Genomic DNA, 27,675 nt, shown 5'->3' with positions numbered 1-27,675 from the left:
TGTACGTGTGTGTGCAGACGTAGAGTCTCTTCAGAAAGTATTAACACATTTACTTAACACGTCACATAATAAATTGCATAGATTCACTCTGTGTGCAATAATAGTGTTTAACATGATTTTTGAATGACTACCTCATCTCTGTACACCACACATACAAGTATCTGTAAAGTCCCTCAGTCGAGCAGTGAATTTCAAACACAGATTCGACCACAAAGACCAGGGAGGTTTTCGCAAAAGAAGGGCACCTATTAGTAGGTGGGTAAAAAAAAGACAGTCATTGAATATCCCTTTGAGCATGGTGAAGTTATTAATTACACTTTGGATGGTGTATCAGTGCACCTAGTCACTACAAAGATACAGGCGTCCTTCCTAACTCAGTTGCCGGAGAGGAAGGAAACCGTTCAGGGATTTCACCATGAGGCCAATGGTGACTTTAAAACAGTTAAGAGTTTAATGGCTGTGATAGGAGAAAACTGAGGATGGATCAACAACATTGTAGTTACTCCACAATACTAACCTAAATGACAGAGTGAAAAGAAGGAAGCTTTTACAGAATAAAATATTCCTAAATATGCATTCTGTTTGCAACAACGCACTAAAGTAATACTGCAAAAAATGTGGCAAAGCAATTAAGTTTTTGTCCTGAATACAAAGTGTTATGTTTGGGGAAAATCCAATAGGATACATTACTGAGTACCAATCTCCATATTTTGAAGCATAGTGGTGGCTGCATCATGTTATCGGTATGCTTGTAATCGTTTAGGACTGGTGAGTGTTTCAGTATAAAAAAATAAATGGAATGGAGTGAAGTGAAGCACAGGCAAAATCCTAGAGGAAAACTTGGTTCAGTCTGCTTTCCACCAGACACTGGGAAATGAATTAACCTTTCAGAAGAACAATAACCTAAAACACAAGGCCAAATCTACACTGGATGTTCCTGAGTGGCTGAGTTACAGTTTTGATTTAAATCTACTTGAAAATCTGTGTCAAAACCTGAAAAATTGTTGTCTAACAATGATCAACAACCAATATGACAGAGCTTGAAAAATTATGAAAAGAATAACGGGCACGTGTGGAAAGTTCTTAGAGACGTACCCAGAAAGACACTACAAAGTATTGCTTCTGCAAAGTATTGACTCAGGGGTGTAAATACTTCTCTATTTCATTTTCAATCAATTTGCTAAAATTTCTAAAAACAAGTTTTCACTTTGTCATTATGGGGTATTGTGTGTAGATGGGTGAGAGAGAAAAAAAAACGATTTAATCCATTTTGAATTCAGGCTGTAACACAATCAAAATGTGGAATAAGTGAAAGGGTAAGAATACTTTCTGAAGGCGCTGTGTGTGTAGTGTGTACGTGTGTGTTTGAGACTCACCAGTGCAGACGGAGCGCGTGCAGGAAGGCAGACAGGCCTTCCATGATGAGAAGGATGCACACGGTGAGCATGGCGAAGGCCGCGAAGATGATTGACAGGCCGAAGAAGCCGCCCCCGCTCCTGGAGGATAGGCCCAGGTGCATCACCATGGTCCAAAGCACCTCCGACAGCTCTGTGGACAGAGAGAGAGAGAAAGAAGGAAAGAAAAAAGAAAGATAGAAAGAGGAAAGAGAGGTAGAAAGAGACAGACGGGAGATAGGGAGGTGAGAAGTGAGAGATGTAAGGCGTTCATTCTACCAGTAGGTCGTTATCCACCAATTAGTGTCAACCCTCTTGCCATGTAGTATGTGCATGATTGAGTAATTGAGAGATAGAAAATAACATTTTTGCATGTGCACTATGCTTGTGTTATGAGTGCGTGTCTATTCTAGGTACACAGAGTACGTAGTTACATGCACGTGCACAGTATATTCACCTGTGTGTAGTGTGTGTGTGCAGTGTGTGGGTAACACTCACGTGCATGGGCCAGACTGAGGGCCCAGAGTCGCAGGTAGGAGGCAGTGTTGGAGATGCAGCCCAGGCAGTATTCTATGGTGTGGATGGCCTGGTGGACTGCCACGTCTCCAAAGTCAAACTGCAGAGAGAGGAGGTGCGCATCAGGGATGTATTCTAAGATCAATGCTCTTTCCATTGGAACAACATGTACACTAAGACCTACTGCCATTCCGCTGGAAATGAGATGTCTACTATTAACAATGGTCATTCCACTGGAAGCTACAAAGACCTAGGTTATGGTCATGGTCAGTAGGAACAAAACAGAAAAAAACGCTTTGAAAGAGAGTAAAAAGGAAAGAAACAGGGAGCTTGTCTAATAAAAACACAGATTTTTGTTTTCCATTGCAAAAAGGTTTTGTTACAGTGTGCCCTACTGAACATGACTCTGGCTGGTGCTGTTCAAATTCACTTTACAGTTGACTGTAAGTATGCTGTAATTCCATACTGAGTGAATTGTACCTCAAGAGGTTGCTTTATCTAATCTATCCACAACTACCGGTAATGTGGCTTTCTTCCCTTGCGTATGAGATGTGAAAAACATGAGAATCAAAATCATTCAGTTTAGCTTGGCAAGGGCAAGGCTTCCTTTTTCCATCCCTCTCTTTTGTCCTTCGATCCGCTCACAGTTCACGGAAAAGCCAGCGCTGGCTCTCATTGTTCTACCTCAAAAGGGCTTCCAACGTGATTCGCTAAGAAAAACAACACATGTTGCAATGGCAAATGTAAGAAGCTGAATAGCTCGGATAATGGTTTTCATCCAACATCCAGATATCAATAGCAAAACATTACAGCAACAACAAAATCATGCCTTTTTGATATCTCAATGCACATTGGTGGGGAAGGATCGACTCGAGGATCGGTGAGAAAGGAGATGCAGAGAAAAATAAAAAGTAAGCAATCAGATGGTATGGCTAAATGTCAGTTAATGAAAGGGAATCCAATCAAAACTGTTTTTTGATAGACTTGCCTTGCTGCACAAACACACACACACACACACACACACACACACACACACACACACACACACACACACACACACCACACACACACACACACACACACACACACACACACACAGACATGCGGTCCCACCACCCACCACCCCCTCTTTACGCTACTGCTACTCTCTGTTCATCATATATGCATAGTCACTTTAACCATATCTACATGTACATACTACCTCAATCAGCCTGACTAATCGGTGTCTGTATGTAGCCTCGCTACTTTTATAGCCTCACTGCTGTATATAGCCTGTCTTTTTACTGTTGTTTTTATTTCTTTACCTACCTATTGTTCACCTAATACCTTTTTTTCACTATTGGTTAGAGCCTGTAAGTAAGCATTTCACTGTAAGGTCTACACCTGTTGTATTCAGCGCACGTGACAAATAAACTTTGATTTGATGCACACACACGTCATTCTTGGGCGGTTGACAGAGAGTGGGTAGGTAGGCAGGTTGGGTAAACAGACAGGCCGCAGAATACTGTCATTGGGGACAGGCAGACGCACAGCATGCCGGGATGCACGGCCTGGCTCTTACCGGTTCCTCCTCTGCATGCTTGAAAGTAAGCAGAGGTCAAAGGTTAGTGGCAGGGTTCAGGAAGCAATTTGTTATATGACTACCATGATGTCAAAAATGATCACAAAAAAAATGAATAGCATGCATTACATAACATTCTATGGCTCTGCGCCAACATAATAACACTTTTAGTTAATTCAGCATTTTTGCTAAATGTTTAAACTTTCGGAAGAGGTGCCAGAGAATGTCTGGTTGGACTTCCAGTGAATCATTATTTAAAAAGATGCTCCCAACACCCACAATGAAATGATATCATCTTGGACACAGTACACAATCACATTTCATAGTAGTCGTAGTTGATATTACAAAACAAGCCAGCAATCTTTTTGTAAACATACAAACCTTTTCATAAGAAATCATCAAAGTATACTCTTATAGGACTATCAAGTACACTTTCTCTGTAAAAACAAACCTCTTTCCAGGATATAACATTAGGCCTACATGAAAAACCCCAGAACCTCTGACTCAGAAACAATATTTTCCAAATTCCATTCCCTAATGCAATGACTCACTGAGGCTGGTTCTCATGCAAAATCACCTCACTGTTTACTTTTCTGAACCCACTGTGAAACAGAAAATCCATTTCTTATCTCTTCCATTCCATCCCCCCTGCCCTCACTTGTACCCACATCCCCCCTTCACTCAATAACACACAGAAAGAAGCGCTGCTATTTGAAACACACGTCTAAGAGGAAGATGATTTAATGAAGCTACGTAGTGAGGGTAAATTCATGGCTTTTATGTAGCTGTGACAGGTTATAGCAAGTCATTGCTGCTGCATAAGGAATAGAGTGAGGCAGTATGTGCTGTAGTCTACAAAGATATCACAAATTCCTGAAAATGGTCCACAGACTCATTCCTTTAAAGGGTTTGAAATGGTTTGAGAGAAAGATCCAGAGGAAGATCTATACTGTAGCTATGAACGAGAGGTCTTAAACGGTGTGATAAAGAACGGGATGATTTCAAATGAGAGAGGGACTGAAGTGCTTTCTAATGAGAAAGAGATACAACGTTTGAAAAGGAGAAAGGTAATAATACATGTTTTAGAATGGCAGAAGGAAGAAAGGTCCGAAATGGGAAGAGATTAGATTCTATTCTAAGCTGAGAGAAAACCAGATGATAGATATCCAGCTCAGAAAAAAATGGATTATCTTTCAGTCTGAAATGATGGTACTTCCGAGCCAGAATGTCAGAAAGGTACGTAGTCAGTTAAACCCTTGGCTCACCTCGTCTCCGTCCTCAGAGTGCTGTGAGAGCGCGTCGTGGTCCATGATACCAGCTTCGTCCTCCGTGGGCCCGTTGCCCACCCGCACCCCTCCGAATTTCTGTGTGCCCTGTTGGGTGAGTCCGGTTGATGAGGACACGCCTGTTTGCTCTAAAGATTGCTCTAGATTCTCTGCAGGGCATTCTTCCCTCTTCTGTGACTAGATACAAAAGCCACAAGATCTGTGTCTGGCTTAAAGCACGCCTTTGGGTGTTATGTTTGCGTTTGGCACTTAGGGGGGCACCCAACAAGTGGATCGATATACAAAAATATGTAAAATATATGTAAAATACATGTAAAAATGTTAATCATGTATGCAAAATACATGTCAAATACATGGAAAAAAAGACATGGAAAATATATGTCAAATATTTAAAATTATGGGGAATATTGTACAAATTGGAGACTTGTTAGGTGCCACTAATATGCCAAACAAGCAAAGCTAGCCCTGTGTTAATCAAATAACAAAATAAATATTTTTTACATGCAGCTAAATTATTTCTAATCTCTGTAATCTTTTATCAAAATATAGCAAAGTAAATATACTTGTTTTACTTCCCAGATTTTCCAAGGCATGCTTTAAGCATCATTGTATGGCAAAACACAACCAAGCACGACATTACAGAAATACAACATACAGTCCATAGAAATGAAAGGCCACGAAAAAAGCGAAAGAAAACAACAACAGGTTCTCAAAAACAGGTAATCAACGAGAGTCGTAAAGGTTAAAGGTTAGATCTGATGAACATACCAGGTGCTTTTTCCACAGGTGCTGGCGCCGAAGCACCATAGTTTTCACTATCAGCATACAGGGAACACATGCAAGGGCAATCAGCACCAAAACAATCTGGATCCCCATCTATAGATCCAAAACAGAGAGAACGTTAACAGACAACATATTGGGGACATGGAGCCTTATCAGCGACATATGCTAACTCGCTCTCCGGGACCCTGGCTGCGCCCCAATAGCCGAAAATAGTGACCTCCTTTCCCGTTCCTTTGATTGCACTGGTCTGAGCGAGAGAGAGATAGAGAGAGGGGGAGGGGGGTAAAAGAGTTGAAAAGCTGAAAGGGTCGTAACACGCACTCCTCAAGGGTCTATCTTCTCATCTGTTAAGTTCTTTCTGATGGGAGCAGACAAAGGAAAGAAGACAAGGAAATGAAGTCACTTTTTGAGTCACTATTGAGATGCAGCCCCATATGCCACTGGGCAGCAAAGGGACCAGAGTAGCAAGGAGAGACCGAGGGATGGAGGGAGGGAAGGGTCCCCCGGTCACACCTGTCCCCGGTAGAGAGGCTTATTGGTGACATCGCCGTAGTTGAAGAGACACATGTTGATGAAGGCAATGAGAAGGCTGGGCGCGTCCTTGGAGGTGAAAGCGTCGTAGGCCGTCCACTTGTAGAAGACCAGGATGATGAGGTAGCCGAACAGGCTGGCCATGAAGACAATCTCAGGGATGAAGCCCAGGAAGATGTTCAGGGGCTTCTTGAAGTACCTGGCCCACAGTAAGAGAACAGAAGATATGAGAAGAGGAGAAGAGAATAACATTATTGACCATTACGTTTTCATGAATGGACCTTTGTCTTTGGCGCTCTGGTTTGCAGGTCAAAGGTCAAAACGGACATACAGACACACACAGCATTAAACACAGAGGGGTACGTACAGGTGGTTGAACAGGCTGAGAGAGACGCCAAACATCATGTGGATCACTCCCAGGATCACAGACATCTTCATCTTGAAGGAGTTGAGGAAGGTCAACTTGTTGGTGGCGATGTTCCAGATCTGAAGATCACAAAGAAGAGGCGAAGATAAAGAGCTCTCATTGTAGAGATGACTCCCGGTAAGTGCAGATAGACAGAAAGACAGACACAGAGAAACAGAGGGACGGACAATATAACAGTCAGACAGACAAACAGACTGGACAGACAGACTTACCGGGTCTATACCCAGTGGATAGGGACCATTGAAGACACCTGGCACGGCTGGGTCCAGCTGCAGCACCTTATTTTCATTGAGAGTTTCAAACCTAGATATATTATAGACAATTGAAGTGAACAATTTGCAGAGCGTTGCTATCATTGACATACAGTATACATAAAGGGTTTCTAGTATGCATTGCTGGAAAGTGCACCAATATTAGATTTGAAAAGCCTGGTATAATAAATGAAGTGCCCTGTAATATACCCCAGATGGAACATTCAATAAATCAGATTTTGTATATATATAAATAAAGACTTGCTAAACTGCAAAAATTCAGCATTTTGACATGTCCCTCTGTACACTCGCTGTGACTCCTCTGAAGAGTTTTAACTCTAAAAGTCTAAGCCGTTGGGGGTACTAAGCTAACATATGGAATTATTTTAAGATGGTCATACTATGGATCATTTAGCAATTTGATTTGGAATTTTAAGACCCCTTTAGGTATTAAAAACATATATTAAAACATTATTTGATGGTCTTCCAAGTGGCGTAGCGGTCTAAAGCACTGCTTCGCAGTGCTAGAGGCGTCACTACAGACCTGGGTTTGATCCCAAGACGTATCACAACCGGTTGTGATCGGGAGTCCCACAGGGCGGAGCACAATTGGCCCAGCGTCGTCCAAGTTAGGGGAGGGTTTGGCCGGGAGGGCTTTTCTTGGCTCATCGTGCTCTAGCGACTCCTTGTGGCGGGCCGGGCCCCTGCAGTCTGACGGGCCCCTGCAGTCGTAGTCAGTTGAACAGTGTTTCCTCCAACACATTGGTGCGGCTGGCTTCCGGATTAAGGTGGGTGGGTGTAAAGAAGCGCGGTTTGGCGGGTCATGTTTCGGAGGACACATGACTTAACCTTCGCCTCCTGAGCCCGTTGAGGAGTTGCAGCAATGAGACAAGATCGAAATCGGGGAGATAATTGTGGTAAAATACAACAACAACAACAAAAATATATGATACAATTTTGAACTTGGCCTTTAATACTACAGCGCCTAGAAATGCATTGAATTACACATTCATAAATGGCAAAAAAGACAGTTAAAAAATAAATCATAAGGAATAAGGTTTTGAAGTGTCTATACTATATCTAGGCGATATAAGAAAGCTCAGGGAATATTTCAGTTTTTTTGGACACATATTTAACCCCTTATTTTTGTTGCCACAAAACCACCTCCATACTTCCATTTGTTTGTATGGGTTACCTTCAGACAAGTCCCATGACACTTGTGGGGGTCATAGAGCAAAACGGAGCACTGTCTCCCCTTTCCATAGTGGGGTCATATTAGTTTGTATCTCAAACGGTTCCGACGCTACAGACAGAAGTTGGCACATCAGTGTTACCGACTTCAGACAAGTTTAAAATCCGCTTGTCATGACAGAATGTTAAAATTAATGTGAATTCAAATGTTTTCACCAAGTTATACTACACAAAAAGGACTCTTTTCGTGGAACAACCCTGCTACTACATTAACCGGTATGAAAGTTTGAGTATTGTTTTTGAACAATATGTTAAACAGCAATGAAGCTGTTGAAATCTCCCGTGGTGGGTGTATCCTTTTCTTGTTAGCTAATGTCAAAGCTTGTTACCAAGAACTGCCTTCTCCCAATTGGCTGTTGCGCAGTCGCGTGAGTGATTGGTTGGTTATTGGTGGATTTATAGGTTGGACAGTTAACTGACGGATAACTTACGTCCAGTTGGCTCCCTTGGGGCTGAACATGGGCCGGACACTCCAACCGGAGCCAAACATGTTGAGGGATTTGGAAAAGCAATCGTTGTAGATGACACCGGTGTAGACAGAGAAGATTCCCATCAGCAGGATGATGTAGCGTCCAGCGAATACCATGTTGAACATCTGCCAGGGCAGGGAGAGTACGAACACACATTGGAGCACTGGCCTGGGTCATGTTCATTGGCACAGAAAGGAAAAAAACTGACTGAAACAGAGAGGGACCACGTAGACCAGTCCAATAAGAAACACTCATTTTTGTTTCCCTTCGCAAAACGTTGGGAAATGTTTCCCGTTGCGTACCCTAATGAACACGACCCAGGCCTCACCGGGTAAAGAATGTCTGCATCCGTCATTGCCTGTACCAGCCATCATTCAACACTCAACTACATCAAACACTAAAACATTACTTAAATTGCCCCAAGTTATGTAGCTTACTGTACAAGAGAGGCTAGTTTGCCAAATTAAATCTACAATACATTGGCCTAATTATCTCCTTCCTCCCAAAGTGTGCACTTGCTCACATCCCTTCACTGACTTTAAAGGAACTAAGTGGTATAAGAAACATGGTGGAAACTCCTCCTAGCCCATTCCTCCCCCAATCCAATACTTTTAGGTTTGTGAGAAGTAGTGAACGAGTGCACACTTCAGGAGAAAGGAGATATTAATCGGAAGCAAACGTCATTGGCACTCATGGTAGACGGTACCTCGTTGTCAGTCTTCTGGGAGAGGATGCGGCTCTCTCGGATGACCAGGTAGAGGGCGGCGCAGGTCATCAGCACACCGTGACCCATGTCCCCGAACATGACCGCAAACAGGAAAGGGAAAGTGATGATGGTGTACGGTGCTGTAGGAAAGAGCACACAGTAAGACACATCGCAGTGGACATTACAACACAATGGCATGGGGGAAATAAACAACAAGATACAGAGAAAGACACAACAACACAAGAGACGAAACAAGACAAGAGACAAAGCAATACAAGACACAAAACACACAGAGACATAACAGTTATGTAGACACAACAAAACAGACAGACAAAACAACAACAACAACGACACAGAGGCACACAGTGTAGACTTGTACGTCACCTGGGTTGATCTCCCGGTAATTTCCGATCCCGTAGGCGTCCACGATGTTCTGGAATCCAGAGGTGAACTTATTGGTCTTGTTGAAGGTGGGCGGAGTCTGCTTGGTGGTCATCCTATTGAGAATGGAGGGCACTGTGGAGCCACTCCTCTCCTGTAAAACACACCAAGCCAATGAGTCACCGCTACGGGGTAAAGTTTGCCCTAGGTGCAACTCTAGGATCAGCTTCCCCTCCCCCAATCCTAACCTTAATCATTAGTGAGGAAAATGCAAATCTGACCCAAGATCAGCATCTAGGGGAAACTTCACCCTATACCAGAATTACCTGACAAATGCCAATTCACCTTTGCAAGCCCATTACAAACCTGATACAGCCAATACACAAACACCATTTTCATATTTTCAGATGACTCAGTGAGGAGGTTGCCACATCACTTAGACCAATGAGTAATGGGAGAAGGAACAGACACCAGGTCAGTTCTGCAGACCAAAGACTGGGCAGAATCATTGTTGTATTTGACTACATGATAACATTACATCAACGTTTGCCTATTCCTGTAATTTCATTTCGCTTTAGATAAGAACAGTGCACAGAAAGAGTATGTTCCATAGACCTCTGGGTGAACGGGTGAAAATTGTGTGTGCAGTTAGTTTAGTTTGCCTGGCAAAACAGATTGCATAATTATATTCTGTATGTATTTGATATCTAGCAATATAATTTCTCCCTTAATTATGATTTCTGTCCAATTCCAAGTATTTCTATTCGACTCAAATTCAATGGTTATTATAAAGAATGCAAAGTACTTCATACTATATCGTCATCTTGTATTAATTTTCAGCATCAAAACAACAACAGGAAGTGAGGTAATGAACTAAAGGGAGATTCCTGCCTTGGAGCTCTAATCCCTCTGATTTGCAGACCCAACTCACCGTTCCTCGGCGCAGGGCGAACTGGATGGAGTCCAGGTCGGATACAGGGCACCACACCTCGGCGATCAGGCACTTCTGGGTGACGTCGATGTTGCACAGGTTCAGCGTGTGGTAAATGGCCTTCATCTTCCTCACCTTGATGAACCACACCCTCATGGTCTTGGCTGCAGCCTGGAGCACCCTCTGTCTGTGGTCCTCTGTCTGGTTCAGCACCTGCACGGGAGAAAAGAGGGTTTTGTTAGCCCTCTGAGCTAAAGCATAGGTATTATTTCGGGGGAGCTAACGCAAGTCTTCAGGTCGTTGGTGCAGACGAATGATTAAATTATGAAAAATGTCCATCTGGTTTTGGACCTGCACAGACAACAAGATGGCGTTAGCTAAGCCTAGGTAGTAGGTATTATCTCAGGGGAGCTAACGCAAGTCTTCAGGCCTCAGTTGATTCAGACATAATCCGTGTCCAAATACCCATATTTGCGTTCTGAATAGTAGCCATTTTAGGTATGTGAAAAATATTACGTTTTATATTATATGACATTTCCAAAATCGAGTATGCTTTAAATGCCAGGATGTTATACTCAATTCGGCTTTTCATCTAGTAGAATTCGCTGCACACTTTTGAGGAATAGAATCATCTTTCCAGGCACATTTTTGACAACAGCTGATAGTCAGCTGATAATGAGATAAGCGGACATGCTGTAACCAAGTGAACAAATAGTGGGTATCAATGCAATTGCGCGTTAGACGACGCATTCTGAGGAAGGGTGAGTCTAGTATGTTGATATTTGTTGCTTACTGTATTAATTTTGACTAAACAGTATGTCGTTTTAGTAAGTTGTAGGAAAAACTGATTTCGAACACGGCCACTATGATTTAATTTATTTTAAAAAGCGCACGGTGACTCCACTGGAGGGCAGGGTTAGAGGAGGACAGAGGGAGTATTCCCTTTCAAGCAGAACCACATTCTTTTTTTAGAGGATAGAGGATAGAAGGATAGAGTTCAACACAATTATAGTTATACGAGGCGAAAGACCTCTACCGACTAGTACTGAGATACTGCACATGTGCGCATCCCCACATCGAGAACATTGTGTGACTTAAACCAACAGTATCAAGGGACTGTGTAACACAAGCACACACATCCTGTCATGCTTTCTGGGACAATTTATGATTGCCATTGCATATTTGGTTGATTAGCTTGCAACACTGTCACATAACAAACACAAAAGCCCTGTGTAACAAGAATGATGCATTGGCAAATGCAAGCCTGAGACCAGAACAAGGGGTAACTGGGTAACTTCCTCACTGGCAACAGTGAAGGGTGGCGTTTCTACCTGAAAGACGTTGCATCGCATCAACCAATGGTTATTCGCCACACCATCGACTGCATAGTCGGGCATCATATTGCTATATCATATGATGTGGTTATTTGATATGCAGGCGTCTGCAACGTAGTCAGGCAGGAACAAACCATTTGGGACACAGCCATTGTATGGTTAGCTGTTAATGGGCCCTGATTGCAGGGCCCACAATCATACAGTGCCTTCAGAAAGTATTCACACATTGACTTATTCCACATTTTGTTGTGTACATCCGGAATTCAAAATGGATTAAATAGATTATTTTTCTCACCCATCTAGACACAATACCCCATAACGACAAAGTGAAAACATGTTTTTAGAAATGTTAGCAAATTTTCTGCACATTATACTTTTAAAATTCTTCAAGCGCTGTCAACTTGTTTGTTGATTGTTGCTAGATAGCCATTTTCCAGTCTTGCCATAGATTTTCACGGAGATTTAAGTCAGAACTAACTAGGCCACTCAGAAACATTCAATGTTGTCCTGGTAAGCAACTCCAGTGTATATTTGGCCTTGTGTTTTAGGTTATTGTCCTGCTGAAAGGTCTATGTTGGAAAGCAGACTGAACCAGGTTTTCCTCTACTACACTATCTACCAAGTGAGTTTTCATCTATATTGTTCTTGCTGTCAATTTACCACCACAAACCGATGCTGGCAATAAGACTGCACTCAACGAGCTGTATAAGGCCATAAGCAAACAAGAAAATGCTCATGCAGAAGCGGCACTCCTAGTGGCCGGGGACTTTAATGCAGGCAAACTTAAATCCGTTTTACCTCATTTCTATCAGCATGTCAAATCTACAACCAGAGGGAAAAAAAACTCTAGGCCACCTTTACTCCACACAGAGACGCATACAAAGCTCTCCCTCGCCCTCCATTTGACAAATCTGACCATAATTCTATCCTCCTGATCCCTGCTTACAAGCAAAAACTAAAGCAGGAAGTACCAGTGACTCGCTCAATACGAAAGTGGTCAGATGACATGGATGCTACGCTACAGGACTGTTTTGCTAGCACTGACTGGAATATGTTCCGGGATTCATCCAATGGCATTGAGAAGTATACCACCTCAGTCACCAGCTTCATCAATAAGAGCATCGACGACGTTGTCCCCAGAGTGACCGTGCGTACTTATCCCAACTGGAAGCAATGGATTACAGGCAACATCCGCACCGAGCTAAAGGCTAGAGCTGCCGCTTTCAAGGAGCGGGACACTAATCTGGACGCTTATAAGAAATCCCACTATGCCCTCAGACGAACCATCAAATAGGCAAAGCGTCAATACAGGACAAAGATTGAATCTTACTACACCGGCTCTAACGCTCAGGGCTTGCAAACTATTACTGACTACAAATGAAAACCCAGCCGTGAGCTGTCCAGTGATGCGAGCCTACGAGACGAGCTAAATGCCTTTTATGCTCACTTCGAGGCAAGCAACACTGAAGCATGCATGGACTGCCCAGACGAATTACCAGGACATGTACTCAGAGCATGCAGTGTGGTGCCAGGACAACAACCTCTCATTCAATGTGAGTAAGACAAAGGAGCTGATCATAGACTACAGGAAAAGGTGGGCCGAACAGGCCCCCATTAACATCGACAGGGCTGTAGTTGAGCAGGTCGAGAGTTTCAAGTTCCTTGGTGTCCACATCACCAACAAACTATCATGGTCCAAACACAGCAAGACAGTCGTGAAGAGGGCACGACAACACCTTTTCCCCCTCAGGAGACAGAAAAGATTTGGTATGGGTCCCCAGAACCTCAAAAAGTTATACAGCTGCACCATCGAGAGCATCCTGACCAGTTGCATCACCGCCTGGTATGGCAACTGCTCGGCATTCGACCGTAAGGCGCTACAGAGGGTAGTGCGTACGGCCGGTACATCACTGGGGCCAAGCTTCCTGCCATCCAGGACCTATACACCAGGCAGTGTCAGAGAAAGGCCCCAAAAATTGTCAAAGACTCCAGTCACCCAAGTCGTAGACTGTTCTCTCTGCTACCGCACGGCAAGTGGTACCGGAGCGCCAAGTCTAGGTCCAAAAGGCTCCTTAACAGCTTCTACCCTCAAGCCATAAGACTGCTGAATAATGAATCAAATGGCCACCTGGACTATCTACATTGCCCCCCCCTCCCCACAAACAGCAGGGTTTCAACATTTAGAACCGTGTTCCTACATTTGAATATGATTTTATCAAACAAAACTATGCTACATTTTATCTCTGGGACCCTCAGGATGACAAATCAGAGCAATATTACTGAATGTAAGTACATTATTTACCTTCAGAGGTGAATGTATCAAACCAGTTGCTGTGATAAAAGTTTTTTGTTGTTGTACACTCTCCTCAAACAATAGCATGGCATTTTTTCCCTGTAATACCTACTGTAAATTGGACAGTGCAGTTAGATTAACAATACTTTAAGCTTTCTGCCCATATAAGACATGTCTACGTGCTGGGAAATGTTCTTCTTACTTACAACGTCATGCTAATCACATTAGCGCACGTTACCTCAACCGTCCCGGTGGAGGGACACCAATCACATAGAGGTAAAAAAAAAACCGTCTCGCGGGTAAATTTTTTTATTTTTATTTTAGTTTTGGGTCAAAGAAAATGGTAAAATCACCAGCTAAAAATGAGTTGAATTTAGGAAATCTGTTCCCAAATAATCCCACAAATAAAATAATAGATATATAATCATGTCTCAATGTAATTAAGGTATGAAATGATTGTTATGTTGCGGCCCTCAACCATCAGCTCAGCCAAAAATCGTCCCCCTGCTGAATCTAGTTGCCTACCACTGGGTACGGTGTCCATATTAGGATACATGTAGCATCAAATGACCAAATCTCCCTCTAGTGTCCTCATGGGTGGAACGTTATTAATATGCCTCATCATTGCTTCTATGTCAAAAATTTTGTTATATTTCAGTCTTCTGTGATGTACATAAAGTGTAATATTGGGATGCAAACCCAAAATGTAATACATTTTCAACTCTATATCTGACATGATACAGGTGTCTTTGTTTTTTTAAGCCCATAACCATGTGTGTGAGGTGTACACCTTTGTTTCAAAGTAGATTTGTTTGACAACCAAAAAACACTGTGTCCCTGATTTTTCCCACTGCAGTAAATGGTTAAGTGACACTATTTTACTGTGTTCATTGTCTTGCATACCATCTGGAGGTCGTCAATACGGGTGTTGACCCCCGCAGCCATCTCCTTCCTTTCCTGGGGAGTCTCGGGGCAGGGGTAGAGGGAGGCCCGGAACCTGGAACACACAACCAACAGATCGCATACTGACTTACAATTATACTGTAGAATTAGAATGACTAGAAAACAGACATTTCCATTTAAATCAATGTTACGTGATCAGATATGAAACATCACAACTGATAAACATCATTCTGGTCCAAATTTCCCGACTTTAAGGTGTCTTTCTAGTGTTTTTTTCCGTCTCGGGAACTCATATATTTACATTTCTGACAGCACTCAAATGCTAAATTAATGGACGAACTGGGTACTGACTAGTGGTAGTAACGTACCCCTCACATATCTTCTTGACTCTGTTCTTCAGCTGATCGCCTTGGAAGAAGATGATGAAGACTGACTTGTGCACTTGGTCTCCCTGTAAGAGAAAAAGAGTCAATCATCTCACCAATCAAGCAGTGACTGTCGTTGGAACAAATTGTTGAACAACGCAGATTTCCATTTTTTTTTTGCCCTGGCTCATTGGGTGTTAGGTTGCACAAAGTTGGGTGTGTATACGTTTCTGTATTTTTCATCTTTATTGGTGTGTCAAAGACAACATTTTTTGACCAACTTTTTATACTTAATAATATTTTTCCTGTTAGGAGCTCAGATCACAGACAGGTGTGTATACATAATAACATAAAAAAATACATACACAAATAATCGAAAGACAGTAGAGAATAAGAACAAACATACAAGACAAAACACACACACACACATTTTTTGAAATATGAAGTAAGATATAGAAAACGTTTTTGACAGACCGTGGCGGGGTCCTCCAGGGGGTCCTCGATTTCTGCCTGACGTAAAAAGACATTGCCGCGGCACACTCTCCACAGCATCCTCTCAAAGGTAGGGATCCTCTCCCGGCTGATCACCCCAGCAACAAACCTGCTCGGGCCAGATTAAAATATTTCAGGGTCTGGCCAATCAAATGCACTGTACACGATCCCTCTGGGTTGTTGTGACATTTTTCCTGACATAGGTGCCTGGTCCCAGATCTGTTTGCCCTTTTGGCATAACGACAACCATATGAGTTGTTACAGAACAAACTGATCTGGGACCAGCCTAATAGCATTCAACCCCATTAACCCCAATACGTCAATGGCTAATAGACGCAATAGACGCTAATGGGAACAGTGCAAAACAAATGTGTTGACGGATGGATGAGCCCAAGTTGTTTGCTGTTCTGTCACTGTGACTATAGGTCATAATGAGTGTCAATTTCCCTGCTTTGTTGGTGTGGCAGCTTCATATGCTGCCATTGACCTACTGACATGCACGCACACTTACTTGCTTATGGTAGTCCATCGTATCCGATGATGACTTCCACTTCTGAGTTAACAATGAATTCTTTGGTGACAGTAGAGTCCAATCTGAGATCCACAAACTTTATTGCAGGTGGGGCATATGCAGTCTGTGTTGGTGGGGGCAGGCATGGTTGTATGTCTCCTGAGCTGTTTTTGCTGTCTCTTTGTGCTCCTCTCCTCCCACCTCTGTACACCGCTCTGGCAGAGCTGCCGCCAGGTGGAACGGTCGGCAGCAGCATCCTCTAGGTGTGTGGGTTTGATGTTGCACTTCTTCAGCAACGTTTTTAGCTGGTCCTTGTAGCGCTTCTTCTGCCCTCCTATAGACCGCAGGCCAAGATGTAGCTGGCCATACTGGATCTTCCACGGCAAGCGCTCCTGAGACATTCTAATGACAAGCCAGCGCAGTTGGTGTTGGGTGACCATGGCCTCCATACTCTTGCAGTTGGTCTTAGCAAGTATTTCTGTATGGGGCACACGGTTACACCAGGTGATTCCCAGGATGCGCGGCAGGTATGTTATGCGGAATTGCTCGAGCTGCTTGTTGTGGTGATTAAGTGACCCAGGCTTCACAGCTGTAAAGAAGTGTGGTGATGCAGACGGCTTGATAAACTGCGTCTTTGGTGAGGAGGTGGAGATCCCTGTTTCGGAAGACCCTGCGTATGAGTTTTCCGAAGGCAGCTGATGTTTGCTTGATCCTAATTTTAATTTTGAGGTCGTTGCTGCAGTCCTCAGAGAGGATACTGCCCAGGTATTTGAAGGACGGGACTATTGCCAGAGATTTGTGTTCAATGGTGAAGACAGGCGTGGAGGGTGGAGGGCTGGGTTTCTATTGGCAGACCACCTCTGTCTTGGTGGTGTTGATAGACAGTGCCATCCTGCTATAGACCCTCACAGCCGCTACGAGGACGGACTGAAGGTCTTCCAGAGTGTGGGCCACAAGAGCACAGTCATCGGCATACTGCAGCTCAAGAACCTGCTCCGTCAAAACTTTGGTGGTTGCTTGGAGCCTCCTGATGTTGAATAGGTTTCCATCCAGCCTGAAGTCCACCAAAACTCTGCTGCTGTCCTCAAGCGCCTTGTGGAGAAGCTGTGTGACACATAGGAGGAAGATGTTAAAGAGTATTGGTGCCAGCACACACCCCTGCCTCACACCGATGCTTACTCCAAAGGGCACTGACTCCTGCCCTCCTATGGCCACCCGAGCCATCATCCCATCAAGGAACTGGCAAAGGATGTTGACAAATTTGTCTGGACAGACACATTTGAGTAGAATGCTCCTTAGTAGTTCCATGCCCACAATGTTGAACGCCTTAGAGAGGTCGACAAAGAACATGAAAAGGTTCTGATGTTGTTCACGTCACTTCTCCTGGAGTTGCCGTACCGTGAATATCATGTCAACCGTAGTCCTGTTCTTTCTAAAGTCGCATTGTGACTCTGGCATCAGTTCCTCTGTGATGTTGTTCACCAGCCTGTGTAACGTCACCTTTGCCAGGACCTTGACGGCAACAGCCAGAAGGGATATCGCCCGGCTGTTGCCGCAAATGGACTTGTCACCCTTGTTCTTATAGATGGTGACAATGTTTGCATCCTGCTGCTGTTGGCGGACGATCTCCCGGTCCCAAACCTCACTGATGTACTGGTGGAGCGGTCAGAATTCTCATCGAACCAGTCCTGATGTTTCCTACCTTTGTAGCCAATGGAGTGGGCTGCTGCCTGACAGAACACTGAGCTAATAGATGCCCACTTCTGGTCCATGGGGTCCTCTGCGTTCAGAAGAGGCTCAGTCTCCCTCAGCCTTTCAGCGAAAGAGCGGCGGAACTCGACCCTTACTGCTGCTTTCTCAAGCCGGATATAGTGCAGACGCCTCTTACTGGACTTCTGCAGGCGTTGGGGGGGGGGAAGCATTCTCACCTGGAGTTTAGCCAGTATCATACGGTGATCTGTCCAGCATTCTGCACCCCTCATGGCACGTGTCAGCAGGACGTTATTTGTGTCACAACGTCTCACTATGACGTAGTCGACCAGGTGCCAGTGTATGGAACGTGGGTGCATCCATGATGTTTTATATTTGTTCTTCTGCTGGAACAAGGTGTTAGTGACAATGAGATCGTGCTCGGCACATAGAGTTAGCAGTATCGTGCCGTTCTCATTGACCTGGCCAACACAATGCCTACCCAGCACTCCGCTCCATATCCTGTTTTTCTGTCCCACCCTGGCATTGAAGTCACCCAGCAAAAACATCTTGTCATTCCTGGACAAGCGGTGAAGGGCCTTATCTAGTGACTGGTAGAAGCAGTCCTTTGCCTCATTTTCAGACGGTAACGTTGGTACGTATGCACTGAGAAGAGTAGCATAACGCATCTTGGCTAAGGGGATATGGAGAGACATGAGTATTTCACTTATGCCGACAGGCTGTTCTTAATTGCCAGTCCCACACCGTGCTGATGTTGTCCATCCGGAGGGTAACCTTTCCAGAAGAAGGTGTAACCTTCTCCCTCTTTCAGGCAACCTTCATCCAGGAACCTGGTCTCATTCAGGGCAGCAATGTCAATGTTATAGCGCCTTAGTTCTGCAGCAATCAAAGCTGTTCTCCGATGGGGTCTATTGCTATTATCGTCAGTGTCCAAAAGTCTTCTGATGTTCCCATGTCACCAGTTTCAGGGGAGTTATTTTCTTTAGCATTTTTCGACCGCTGAGTGGAACTCCCGATAGGTGTGGTATCCTATCCACACACACACACACACACACACACACACACACACACACACACACACACACACACACACACACACACACACACACACACACACACACACACACACACACACACACACACACACACACACACACACACACACACACACAGCCCTGACATTATCAAGCATGGATCAATGCCTGGCTCAAAGTTAATTGAAATCAGTCCCTATTAAGAGGCCAGTAGTTTTTTTTATACACCATCCACTATCATCTTTCATTTAAATTGCCTGTATATGCCTATAGGCCAAAAAGAGGTGACTTGATCCCCACGACAGCTAGAATATATGTTTCCTTGGGCTACAAAATAATATTACAGCATGCAATGGTGTGTGTATTGTACAGTTGATTGCATTCAATGTACAGCTTAAGTGCCCTATAGGGCGTACTCTAATGTATTGTATGTTAAAAGTACATCTCCTAGAACACCAGTGTTTCCCCTACCATTGTTCAAGCAGGGCGAGCCACCTAACTATGTTAGACCCAAGCCTAACAAACCTTGGTATCTATGGATTTCAATTTACAATTTCAGTGCCGGAGGGCTTGGAAGTTTCTTTGGGAAAACTGCTGTACGGTGTGTGTGTGTGTGATTGTGTGTGTGTATGTGTGTGTGAGTGTCTCACCCCAGTCGGAGCGGTGCTCCCCGGCCCCCCTCGTTACCCTCCATTAGGGCTGACGACTCTTCCATCAGGGCGGGGTCCTCCATCTGTGGAATGTAAGGAAGATGATGATGGTGATGATGATGGAGATAGGAGGCAGATGCAATTTAGTCTGGCGTCACAAACCACCAACCACATTGTTAAGATACACTATATATACAAAAGTATGTGGACATCCCTTCAAATTAGTGGATTCGGTTATTTCAGCCACACCCGTTGCTGACAGGTGTATAAAATCAAGCACACAGTCATGACATCTCCATAGACAAATATTGGCAGTAGAATGGCCTTATTGAAGAGCTCAGTAACGTTCAATGTGGCGCTGTCATAGGATGCCACCTTTCCAACAAGTCAATTCGACAAATTTCTGCCCTGCTAGAGCTGCCCCGGTCAACTGTAAGTGCTGTTATTGTGAAGTGGAAACATCAAGGAGCAACAACGACTCAGCCACGAAGTGGTAGGCAATACATGCTCAACACATGAACGGGACCACCGAATGCTGAAGTGAGTAAAAATCGTCTGTCCTCGGTTGCAACACTCACTAACGAGTTCCAAACTGCCTCTGGAAGAAACGTCAGCACTTAACTGTTCATCGGGAGCTTTATGAAATAGGTTTCCATGGCCGAGCAGCCGCACACAATCCTAAGATCACCATGCACAATGCCAAGCGTCGGCTGGAGTGGTGTAAAGCTCGCCACCATTGGACTCCGGAGCAGTGGAAACGAGTTCTCTGAAGGGATGAATCATGCTTCACCATCTGGCTTTCTGACGGATGAATCTGGGTTTGGCGGATGCCAGGAGAACGCTACCTACCGAATGCATAGTGCAACTGTAAAGTTTGGTGGAGGAGAAATAATGGTCTGGGTCTGTTTTTCATGGTTCTGGCTAGGCCCCTTAGTTCCTGTAAAGGGAAATCTTAACGCTACAGCATAGAATTACATTCTAGACAATTCTGTGCTTCCAACTTTGTGGCAACAGTTTGGGGAAGACCCTTTCCTGTTTTAGCATGACAATTCCCCCGTGCACAAAGCGAGGTCCATAAACTTGACTGGCCTGCACCGAGCCCTGACCTCAACCCCTTCAAACACCTTTGGGATGAATTGGAACGCCGTCTGCGAGCCAGGCCTAATCGGCCAACATCAGTGCCCGACCTCACTAATGCTCTTGTAGCTAAATGGAAGCATGTCCCAACATCTAGTGGAAAGCCTTCGCAGAAGAATGGAAGCTGTTACAGCAGCAAAGGGGGGACCAACTCCATATTAATTCCCATGATTTTGGAATGAGATGTTCGATGAGCAGGTGTCCACATACTTTTGGTCATGTAATGTAGCTAGTAATTGCTACTTTGAGAATAATCCTACTACGAATTAGGTCAAATTTTCTAATTTCCAGAATTGACTGAATTGAATTGACCCCAACCCTGGTGTCTGTGGAGGTAGAGGTCCATTTGGGATTGAGCAAAACAGAGGTTGCGTTCCAGGTGAACTTCATTGCAGACGTTGCATTGCATCAAACAATGGTTGTGTGCCATGTCATTGACTGAGCAGTCGGTCATCAAATTGCTATATCATATGATGTGGGTAACTGATATTGTGAGATCTGCGTGGTGAGATCTGGCATGCATCTGCAATGTAGTCCGCCTGGAACGTGCACAAAATATTGGAGTGGAGGTACTCGCTGACCTCGTCAAAGAACTGCTGGGTACGTCGCAGGATGTGCTTGAGCTCAGTCAGCTCCAGGAAGTTCTTCTTCAGGGCTTCCTGGTTGGTGTTGATCTCCTTCAGCTCGTTCTCCAGCTTCTCAAACGTGGCCTGTCAATCAAACAGAGACAACCAATGAGATTGGGCTTTAGGATGGGGCGCGATTCGAAAATGGTAGAAGGGGTCATAGAAATAGAATCACTATAATGGACATAGCCTTTACTTCCTGCTTTACTCCCATTGGTACACTTTTAAAATGGCTGCCGGTACACCCATTACAGACCCATTGATTTGAATGAGGATACCCGCAGTCATGGGCCCTAACATGAATCCTACCTATATCCTATAATTATGGCCAATGTCCGGTAAAGTGTCATCATGGCTATTGGCTAGAGCAGGTGAACTGCTGCACAGTTCCACTTCACTGTCAGGTAGGCCCTTACATAAAAAAACACATGATTTCACATGTGGAAAATCCCGTTTTCACATTGCTTTAAATGTTGTCACATGTTATTACATTAACTTCACATAAGAAGTTTTGGAACACGTCACATGTGATCACGTGAAAGTCGTGTGGTTTTTCCGTAAATGGAGTAGTAGTGTAAGGCAAAATAAGATGATTAAATGATCTGTGAAATTGTGTTGTGCTAAATTTGGGTTGATGTCAATGGCATTCCTAATTTCATATTACTGACGTACAGTATTAAACAGGGATAGATACCTCCAGGTCAATCATATCCCTAGGGAAGGGGACTTCGGGGTTCTCTCCTGTATCCACAGTTGGGATGTTGGCTTTTTTAATCTCCTTCTCGACAAACCCTGGAAAGCAAAACACCAGGTAATATTCAATACATGTGCGAGTTTCTACCCTGGTTGCCAGTCTGTTTCTGATCTCTTGCCAACTCCTTATGGAATTGTCATGCCAAATTGCTTGACAATGGCAATGTACGTAGTAGGCAGAAGCACAAACAGATCTGGGACCAAGCCATTGAGTTTCTGCATTGTGGGAGAAATAGACATATGTGTGCCATTCTGTGCGTGGTATTCTTAGCAATACTATATCACAATGTACAGTGAATTCGGAAAGTATTCAGACCCCTTGACTTTTTCCACATTTTGTTACGTTACAGACTTATTCTAAAATTGCTAAATAAAAAATCCCTCATCAATCTACACACAATACCCCATCACGACAAAGCGAAAACAGGTTTTAAGTCTCTGTTCACCGGACGTGCTACCTGTCCCAGTCCTGCTGTTTTCAACTCTCTAGAGACAGCAGGAGTGGAAGAGATACTACTCTAAATGATGGGCTATGAAAAGCCAACTGACATTTACTCCTGAGTTACTGACCTGTTGCACCCTCGACAACCACTGTGATTATTATTATTTGACCCTGCTGGTCATCTATGAACATTTGAACATCTTGGCCATGTTCTGTTATAATCTCCATCCGGCACAGCCAGAAGAGGACCGGCCACCCCTCATAGCGTGGTTCCTCTCTAGGTTTCTTCCTAGGTTCTGGCTTTTCTAGGGAGTTTTTCCTAGCCACCGTGCTTTTACACCTGCATTGCTTGCTGTTTGGGGTTTTAGGCTGGGTTTCTGTACAGCACTTTGTGACATCAGCTGATGTAAGAAGGGCTTTATAAATAAATTTGATTGATTGATTAAGAAATGTTTGCACATTTATAAAAAACAAAAAAACTCAAATACCTTATTTACATAAGTATTCAGACCCTTTGCTATAAGACTTGAAATTGAGTTCAGGTGCATCCTATTTCTATTGATCATCCTTGAGATGTTTCTACAACCTGATTGGAGTCCACGTGGTAAATGCAATTGATTGGACATGATTTGGAAAGGCACACACCTGTTTATATAAGGTCCCACAGCTGACAGTGCATGTCAGAGCAAAACCAAGCCTTGAGGTCGAATGAATTGTCCGTAGAGCACTAAGACAGGATTGTGTCGAGGCACAGATCTGGGAAGGGTAACAAAAAATGTCTGACGGTGACTCTGACAGAGCTACAGAGTTCCTCTGTGGAGATGGGAGAACTTTCCAGAAGGACAACCATCTCTGCAGCACTCCACCAATCAGGCCTTTATGGTAGAGTGGCCAGACGGAAGCCACTCCTCAGTAAAATGCACATGACAGCCCACTTGTAGTTTGCCAAAAGGCATCTAAAGGACTCTCAGACCATGATAAACAAGATTCTCTGGTCTGATAAAACCAAGATTGAACTCTTTGACCTGAATGCCAAGAGTCAAATCTGGAGGAAACCTGGCACCATTCCTACGGTGAAGCATGGTGGTGGCAGCATCATGCTGTGGGGATGCTTTTCAGCGGAAACTAGGGAGACTAGTCAGGATCGTGGGAAAGATGAACGAAGCAAAGTACCTTCCAACAGGATAACGACCCTAAGCACACAGCCAAGATAACGCAGGAGTGGCTTCGGGACAAGTCTCTGGATGTCCTTGAGTGGCCCAGCCAGAGGCCGGACTTAAACCAGATCGAACATCTCTGGAGAGACCTGAAAATAGCTATGCAGCGACGCTCCCCATCCAACCCAACAGAGCTTGAGAGGATCTGCAGAGAAGAATGGGAGAAACTTCCCATATACAGATGTGCCAATGTAAGGTTCTGTATTTATTTTCTTAAGTCAACCTTGTTTTCTGTTTCGTTGTGTTCTTGAACGTAGACTGTTTCTTTGTGTTTTTGAACGTAGCCCTGTCTTTCATTTTTTGTTCATTGATTTCATCTGTGTTAGTTACTCACCTGGTCTCATCAGCTCCTTATTTAGTTCAGTTAATTCTGTTTGTGCCTTTGTGAAGTATTGTTCGTTTTGACTCTACTAATCCTTTTCCTAGCTCATTTGTGTGAACCTTCAGTCCTAGTTTTGATTCACCTGCCTGTTTGCCTACCTGTGTATGACCATTGCTTGCCTGTGACCACGATTCCTGCCTTCTGCGAAGGTGAAATAAACATCACGGCACGTGAATCTACACCTTTTTCTCCCTGAGAATTCATTACAGCCAAGATTGTAGAGTCATACCCAAGAAGATTCAAGGCTGTAATCGCTGCCAAAGGTGCTTCATCAAAGTACTGAGTAAAGGGTCAGAATACTTATGTAAAATATATGTTTCATTTTTTTTTTTATAAATTTGCACTTATTTATTATTGTGTGTAGATTGATGAGGGGGAAAAAACGATTCAATCCAAGGCTGTAATGTAACAAAATGTGGAAAAAGTCAAAGGGTCTGAATACTTTCCGAATGCACTATATATGTATGATTTTTGGTCTTGATGGGACTTTGTGTAGAGTTTATTAAAACATATACTTAATGTGGTATTATATGAACTGTCCCTGCTATGTTTTGCCCAAGCTGTCCATTCTGTTACCCACCTAGAAATAGGGAGGACCACAATGGAAATGTATTTATTGTGTAACACTTACTGTGTTTTTAATTCTCAAAAACATTGGATGTATTGTTGGCTCATTTGGCTGACATATACGTATATTAAATATGTCAAATAAAATGTATTCATTCAACATATTGTGAAATCACTCACTTAGTTTCCTGTCCATCTCCTCACACCTCCTCACTTCATTCACAAACTTCCTCTGGAACACATTCACGTCTGGGTTGAGCTAAAAATTCAAACAGAAACAGGTGTCAAAGTTGCCCTTCTTGGCCAGGTCTACCTTGGGAAAGAGGTATTCTGACCTCAATCGGACTTCCTGTTTAATTAAAGGTTAAATACTTTTTTTATGGCTAGATGACTGGTATGTTACTTACATCGCGGAACTGAACCATTCCCAGTTCTCCCAGCTCGCTGACACAGCAGTAGGCTGCCTCAGACTGGAGGAAGAGCTGGGCAAGCGTCATCTCCTCGCTCCTGAACAGTTCCCCCATGGTGACCACCTGACACACTCACCCCTTTAAGGTAAAAAAAAATACCCCTGTTGGCAAAATTCAGGGCAAAATGACTAGGACAGACGGGCGGGCGGACGGATAGATAGTTAGCCTGAACAAAGTTGGGTTGGTGTGTCTCTAGCTTGAACAGTTCAAGAGCAGTAGGTCTAGCATTTGGACTACCATTCAAAAGTTTGGGGTCACTTAGAAATGTCCTTGTTTTTGAAAGAAACGCTTTTTTTTTACCATTAAAATGTCATCAAATTGATCAGAAAAACAGTGTCCAAACTTTTGACTGGTACTGTATGTCATTCTTCTAATTCTATGGCTTCCTTTTTCTTTCCAGATGCGAAAGGACTGTCATCAGCATCAGTCAACACCGATATGAGGATTAACTGTCCGTGTCCAATGGAAATCCTACTCGTGCTTAAAGACGCTATCCTAAAAAATATATCCGCTGCCCAGGTAGTCAACCCGAACATAATTCATATAGATTAGGTATATTCTAATACAGTTCTAAAATGTTCTAAATAACATAAAGCATATTACGTTCAATCGTTAAAATATCAAATATTCTCTCAATTTCAGAAAGCGATGTCGTTTTCTCTGCTGCACTGTCCTTCATCTCAAGGACGCCATTATGATGCTGCAGCTGTAGGCTACCACTAGACTACCGAGCATCTTTCATAATATGATGAAGGCAACCGTGAACACGGGGAATAAGGATAGGAATATTATTGATGAATTCATATACGTCTTTCTAACAATTATGTAGGCTCATTGAAAATGATGAAGACACATGTCTAAAATATTGCTTGAAATGACCGGCTATGGCCATATTTCAACCAAAATGACGCCGAAATAAATACATAGCACCTGTTTGATGGTCACTGAAATAAACATTTGAGTATTATGAATAGATAATAATGAATTTCGTTTTTTATCACAAACGGTTATATTTTGACCGAAGGCCGCATCGCATCATCAGCTGAAGTGTATGGACCAGAGAGGAAACGTTCTCAAGGTGAGGACTCGCGCAAGATGACACGTTCAAATTCACCATAAAAATAAATAAATGCATTTCTGTTTGATACCGTTCTGTTTGTAAAATTCACATTTACATATAATAGATTTAATCAGTTATGAATTAGCTTACTTGTGATAAAATCCTTCAGAATTTCTCCAGGTCGAACGAAAGGCGCTCTCCTCACGAATCAATGTGACATCTGCTGGGGGATGGTCATGTGATGAGTTGGGATGCTGCAAGGCTGTGCGATGAGTGTGGCTTTCGACGTCAGCCACACTTGAGTTGAGCTATTACAATGGGGATTTATATTATGTAATGACGGTAGGCTACAAATATCTATGGATGGACTTAATACACTATTTGATATCCATTTGATGTCATTAATTTCATGTAATTAATTCAAATCTGTCATTCAAATGGTTGCCAATACCATTTATTTAGAAATTAATTTAGATGACAGATTTTGAAATGAATTTGAATGGCTGATGAATGTCAAGCCGGATGCGCTTTCACGCCGCTATAGCCCCGAGACTACACCCTCGGACCCCGAGACCATCCTTCCTACCAAATCAAATCAAATGTTATTGGTCACATACACATGGTCAGCAGATGTTAATGCGAGTGCTTCTAGTTCCGACCGTGCAGTAATATCTAACAAGTAATCTAACAATTTCACAACAACTACCTTATACACACATGTGTAAAGGAATGAATAAGAATATGTACATATAAATATATGGATTAGCATGGCATAGGATTAGCATGCGGCATAGCCAAGATGCAGTAGATGGTATAGAGTACAGTATATACATATGAGATGAGTAATGTAGGGTATGTAAACATTATATAAAATGGCATTGTTTAAAGTGACTAGTGATACATTTATTACATCCAATTTTAAATTATTAAAGTGGCTGGAGATTTGAGTCAGTATGTTGGCAGCAGCACACTCAATGTTAGTGATGGCTGTTTGTTATAACAGTCTGATGGCTTTGAGATAGAAGCTGTTTTTCAGTCTCTCGGTCCCAGCTTTGATGCACCTGTACTGACCTCGCCTTCTGGATGATAGTGGGGTGAACAGGCAGTGGTTCAGGTGGTTGTGGTCCTTGATGATCTTTTTGGCCTTCCTGTGACATCGGGTGGTGTAGGTGTCCTGGACGGCAGGTAGTTTGGCCCCGGTGATGCATTGTGCAGACCTTACTACCCTCTGTAAAGCCTTA

The 27,675-nt window shown here is 43.4% G+C and overlaps 1 protein-coding gene across 3 annotated transcripts in view; it reads right to left on the bottom strand.

Annotated features, from left to right (window-relative positions):
• The window catches only part of LOC106579135 (V-type proton ATPase 116 kDa subunit a 1), a 33,573-nt gene extending 6,857 nt beyond the window's left edge, over positions 1 to 26,716 (bottom strand). Inside the window, exons 1-21 of one of the 3 annotated variants that reach the window (XM_014158726.3) lie at positions 26,585 to 26,716; positions 25,312 to 25,475; positions 25,085 to 25,163; positions 22,238 to 22,335; positions 21,499 to 21,627; positions 19,781 to 19,863; positions 15,858 to 15,984; positions 15,387 to 15,469; positions 15,019 to 15,112; positions 10,489 to 10,701; positions 9,561 to 9,711; positions 9,177 to 9,316; positions 8,432 to 8,595; positions 6,711 to 6,801; positions 6,439 to 6,557; positions 6,054 to 6,270; positions 5,526 to 5,633; positions 4,737 to 4,934; positions 3,472 to 3,489; positions 1,893 to 2,010; positions 1,377 to 1,548 (exon numbers count right to left, since the gene is read on the bottom strand). In XM_014158726.3, the coding sequence (XP_014014201.1) occupies positions 1,377 to 1,548; positions 1,893 to 2,010; positions 3,472 to 3,489; positions 4,737 to 4,934; positions 5,526 to 5,633; positions 6,054 to 6,270; positions 6,439 to 6,557; positions 6,711 to 6,801; positions 8,432 to 8,595; positions 9,177 to 9,316; positions 9,561 to 9,711; positions 10,489 to 10,701; positions 15,019 to 15,112; positions 15,387 to 15,469; positions 15,858 to 15,984; positions 19,781 to 19,863; positions 21,499 to 21,627; positions 22,238 to 22,335; positions 25,085 to 25,163; positions 25,312 to 25,428 (2,519 nt within the window). In that variant the 5' untranslated portion in view covers positions 25,429 to 25,475; positions 26,585 to 26,716. The remainder of the gene's footprint in view (positions 1 to 1,376; positions 1,549 to 1,892; positions 2,011 to 3,471; positions 3,490 to 4,736; positions 4,935 to 5,525; positions 5,634 to 6,053; positions 6,271 to 6,438; positions 6,558 to 6,710; positions 6,802 to 8,431; positions 8,596 to 9,176; positions 9,317 to 9,560; positions 9,712 to 10,488; positions 10,702 to 15,018; positions 15,113 to 15,386; positions 15,470 to 15,857; positions 15,985 to 19,780; positions 19,864 to 21,498; positions 21,628 to 22,237; positions 22,336 to 25,084; positions 25,164 to 25,311; positions 25,476 to 26,584) is intronic. The other 2 variants (XM_014158724.3, XM_014158727.3) reach the window with 2 other exon arrangements.
• Between the last annotated feature and the right edge of the window lie 959 nt (positions 26,717 to 27,675).

The sequence above is a fragment of the Salmo salar genome, chromosome 19, assembly GCF_965601325.2.
Source record: "Salmo salar chromosome 19, fSalSal1, whole genome shotgun sequence".
Taxonomy (NCBI): Eukaryota; Metazoa; Chordata; class Actinopteri; order Salmoniformes; family Salmonidae; genus Salmo; species Salmo salar.
Note: the sequence above shows the minus strand (reverse complement) of the source record. Positions and strands in the feature narration are given on the sequence as shown.